Source organism: Etheostoma spectabile, chromosome 6, assembly GCF_008692095.1.
Source record: "Etheostoma spectabile isolate EspeVRDwgs_2016 chromosome 6, UIUC_Espe_1.0, whole genome shotgun sequence".
NCBI classification, from domain to species: domain Eukaryota; kingdom Metazoa; phylum Chordata; class Actinopteri; order Perciformes; family Percidae; genus Etheostoma; species Etheostoma spectabile.
In genome coordinates, this window is record NC_045738.1 from 26,408,466 (window position 1) to 26,412,287 (window position 3,822).

The 3,822-nt window shown below is 44.5% G+C and overlaps 2 protein-coding genes across 4 annotated transcripts in view; one reads left to right on the forward strand and one right to left on the reverse strand.

Moving 5' to 3' along the window:
- LOC116690595 (uncharacterized) overlaps nucleotides 1-1,414 on the reverse strand; it is an 8,369-nt gene extending 6,955 nt beyond the window's left edge. Inside the window, exon 1 of one of the 2 annotated variants that reach the window (XM_032517674.1) lies at nucleotides 909-1,414. The gene's annotated coding sequence lies outside the window, so the exon portion shown is untranslated. The remainder of the gene's footprint in view (nucleotides 1-908) is intronic. The other variant, XM_032517673.1, reaches the window with a different exon arrangement.
- Nucleotides 1,415-2,788: 1,374 nt separating this feature from the next.
- The window catches only part of LOC116690606 (zona pellucida sperm-binding protein 3-like), a 13,702-nt gene continuing 12,668 nt past the window's right edge, over nucleotides 2,789-3,822 (forward strand). Inside the window, exons 1-2 of one of the 2 annotated variants that reach the window (XM_032517692.1) lie at nucleotides 2,789-3,004; nucleotides 3,103-3,211. Coding sequence is in view for 1 of the 2 variants with exons in the window: in XM_032517694.1 (XP_032373585.1) it covers nucleotides 2,973-3,004; nucleotides 3,103-3,211 (141 nt within the window). In the remaining variant the exon portion in view is untranslated. The remainder of the gene's footprint in view (nucleotides 3,005-3,102; nucleotides 3,212-3,822) is intronic. The other variant, XM_032517694.1, reaches the window with a different exon arrangement.

The window sequence follows — 3,822 nt, forward strand, 5'->3', positions numbered from 1 at the left end:
CCAGTGTTGAACCCAAAGTTATGCCCTTGTAGCAAACATTGGAGTCATGTCAAGCAAAGCTAGCACCTGCAGCAGGAAAGGTGTTTCAGATCCACCTGGGATCAGACTAACTGGAGCTGTCTTCATGAAATGTCCCATTTGGTCCTTTCTGCTCTCAGCTGTGAGTGAGACGGTGTTGCTCTGCAGAGGTCATAATGAGGAAGAAGTAAAACGCTATTCTTTTCTGTGGTTCTACACTCCGATGATAAAAGGTGTGGGCTACTATTGAAGGTGCCACAGTGTGCAAGGTGTCACTGTCAAAGGTTGATGTGACAGTAGGTCGTTAAAATCAGGTGATGAGAGGCCTCTTCCACAAGGCTCTCTTTCTACTGACACAGCACTGACCCTTTCTCTCTCTCTCTCTCTCTCTCTCTCTCTCTCTCTCTCTCTCTTCCACACTGTGGCTGGAGAGTCCTGCTGCATGGCAACACAATATTACTCACATGCACAGCTGATCAGTGTGTTTGGAATTTGATTTAATTAAAACTGACATGCTTTTAGACACCCAGTGCATCTGGGACACCTGCCTCCAACCAGCATGTCGGATCTCTGTCAGAGGTTCAGTACAGGGTCCAGTAGGCTACAAGGTCCAGTAATACAGGGTTTAATACAGGGTACAGTACAGGGTACAGTACAGGGTCCAGTACAGGGTCCAGTAATACAGGGTTTAATACAGGGTCCAGTACAGGGTCCAGTAATACAGGGTTTTGTACAGGGTTCAGTACAGGATCCAGTCCAGGGTGTACGGGCTGCGATAGGGAGTGTGGATGACATTCTGTGTACAACCCTGACCAGCATGCACATCTCTATTCTGGTTATATTAACAGAAAGAAAACAGAGCAAATATCAAACAATAATCCATCACCCACCTCCAGCAGGATTACCGGCCTACATCACGAGCACACCGTAAACCGAACGGATGGCACACGGAGCCAATCCCACTTTATAACAAACAACGGATCACATAAAATGACCCAGCGGCTCGAGCGTGCCGTTCTTCCCCCCGCAGAGCCGTCGGGCCCGGTGTGCTGAGCTGATGGGACTCGGCCCCTGCACGGCTGTGGAGCGCAGGAAGGCAGCACCACTGCGGCTTCCGAACCAAGGCCAGCCCCGCTTAGGTTTCTGTGCGCGTGTATTGTCGTAGCTACGGTCGGCTCAGACTGCGGGTCATTTCCAGTTGACCCGGAAGTTGGACGAGGTCCACCAATCACAAGGCTCTAATTCTGGACTTGTGTTAAATACCAACAGAGACGTTTTAGAACAGTAGAGAACATAACTGATCCCGAACGCCAAATGTCATCGTTTGTCATCCCTCGATCCCGGCTTCACCCAGAAACCATTGCGGTCTGCACCGTTTGCAATGCACGGCCACTTCCGCCGCCGCCATGATTCTAGTGCGCTTCTACACTCGTTATTTAGGTAGCCTCCGGGCGCTGCGGGTGGTCGATCCAGAACTAATTGTTTTTGAAGACAAAGACCAACTGCACTTACTTTAATAAAAATATTTGAAACATAAGATATTCAAGAAAGAGAAAACTGGAGGCCTTTCTCAACACCATGTCCCTAATGGACCAAGTCTAGGCTACCTTCAGAAAGCAGTAGACACTCCTGAACTTCTTTGGGTTACATGGTGTACTTAGAGTGTTAAATGAGAATTTATATGAGCCCATTAGAGCCAAAAGTCATATTGTTGATCCAGCTGCAGCCGCCATGTACTCAGCTGAACACCGCATTTGGTCTGTTTGTGTTATCAGATTGAGATCAATATAGAAAAATTATTATTATTATTATTAGGGGACCACTAAAGTCTATATAAAGAGACTTCAGATACAGTATTAGGGACCACTAAGGGCTATTAAGAGATTCAGATACAGTATTAGGGACCACCAGGTCATATAAAAGAGACTTCAGATACAGTATTAGGGACCACTAGGTCTATATAAAAGGACTTCAGATACAGTATTAGGGACACTAAGGTCTATATAAAGAGACTTCAGATACAGTATTAGGACCACAAGGTCTATATAAGAGACTTCAGATACAGTATTAGGGACCACTAAGGTCATATAAAAGAGACTTCAGATACAGTATTAGGGACCACTAAGGGTCATATAAAGAGACTTCAGATACAGTATTAGGGACCACTAAGGTCTATATAAAGAGACTTCAGATACAGTTTAGGGACCACTAAGGTCTATATAAAAGAGACTTCAGAACAGTATTAGGGGACCACTAAGGTCTATATAAAAGAGACTTCAGACAGTATTAGGGACCACTAAAGTCTATATAAAGAGACTTCAGATACAGTATTAGGGACCACTAAGGTCTATATACAGTGCCTTGTGAAAGTATTGGGCCCCCTTGAACTTTTCAACCTTTTGACACATTTCAGGCTTCAAACATAAAGATATAAAATTTTAATTTTTTGTGAAGAATCACCAACAAGTGGGACACAATTGTGAAGTGGAACAAAATCTATTGGATATTTTACACTTTTTTAACAAATATATTTTTTAGCCAAATCTAATGTTGGACGTTTATTAAAAGTCTTAATATATCTTTTACTGTAACCTCAGATCTATAAATTGCAACTTTGATCAACAAAGAACAGAAGCAAATACAGCTTAAGACGGGGTGTCCGTTTGTCTCTGTCTGTCTCCATCTGTTTGGGTCTGTCTGTTTGGGTCTGTCTGTCTCGGTCTGTCTGTCTCTGTCTCTCTGTCTCGATCTGTCTGTCTCCGTCTGTCTGTCTGTCTGTCTGTCTGTCTGTATCTCTGTCTCTCTCTCTAGCCCAGGGGGAGCCCATCCCTCCAGGCCACTGGTTCTTTTTAGGGGAGCCAGTGTATTTTGTGGCCCAGACAGGAGTGCTGCTTGCTGGGGAGAGGCTTTATGTCGATGCATGCTATGCCACAAGCTCCAAAGACCCGAGCAGCATGTCCAAAGTGGACATCATTACTAACTATGGGTGTGTCTCCAGCCAGAACACGCAGTCACCCAATGAGTTTACAGTAATTGGTTTGTCACTTTGCACGTATTGATGGATGTTCATGCTTTTGATTGCAGTTGCATGGTCGACAGCAGGAGGGAGGGCAGCAGCCCCCGGTTCCTGTCAGGAGGGGGTAACGTGCTGAAGTTCTCTGTGGATGCCTTTCTATTTAAAGGAATCTCACAAGTAAGACCATTTCTTTATTTGATATCCTACAAAAACTTGAAACTCCCTGAAGTCTTTTGACATAACTGGCCAAGCAGACCTGAGCTGTATGTCTGTCTGAGTGGGTAAGACAATTTAGTTTTAGAAAAGACGGACAATGCACAGTACATTACAACCCCCCCCCTCCTTTCATGTCTTCAGCTGTCCTGTTGAATAAAGGCCTAAATAAATTACCAAAAAAAAAAATAGTCATTTAGTGGACGCTTTTATCCAATTACGTGCTTTCAACCTTAAAGGACAGCAAACAGAATTCTGTCGAGTGATTAGTTGTCCCTTGCTGTGAGGGGGACACAAGCTATCTGTCTCGGCAGTGTGGCCAACAAAACTTGGAAGGGCCAGTTTCCCACAAGCATATCTCCAGACATTGACCCACCCCAGAGTTTTCTTACCTGTCAAAGAGTGCGTAAAGGTTGCAGACTTTTGAGTCATTTAACTGATGATTTAACACTGATTGGGGTTGATTTGTTCTGCAACAGTTTGTGCCTTTACTTCACCAAATAGAGTGCAAATGTTTTAATTTATGTAAAGGAAATATAAGTTTTTTTGTGGGGGGGAAGGGGGGGTGCACTGCC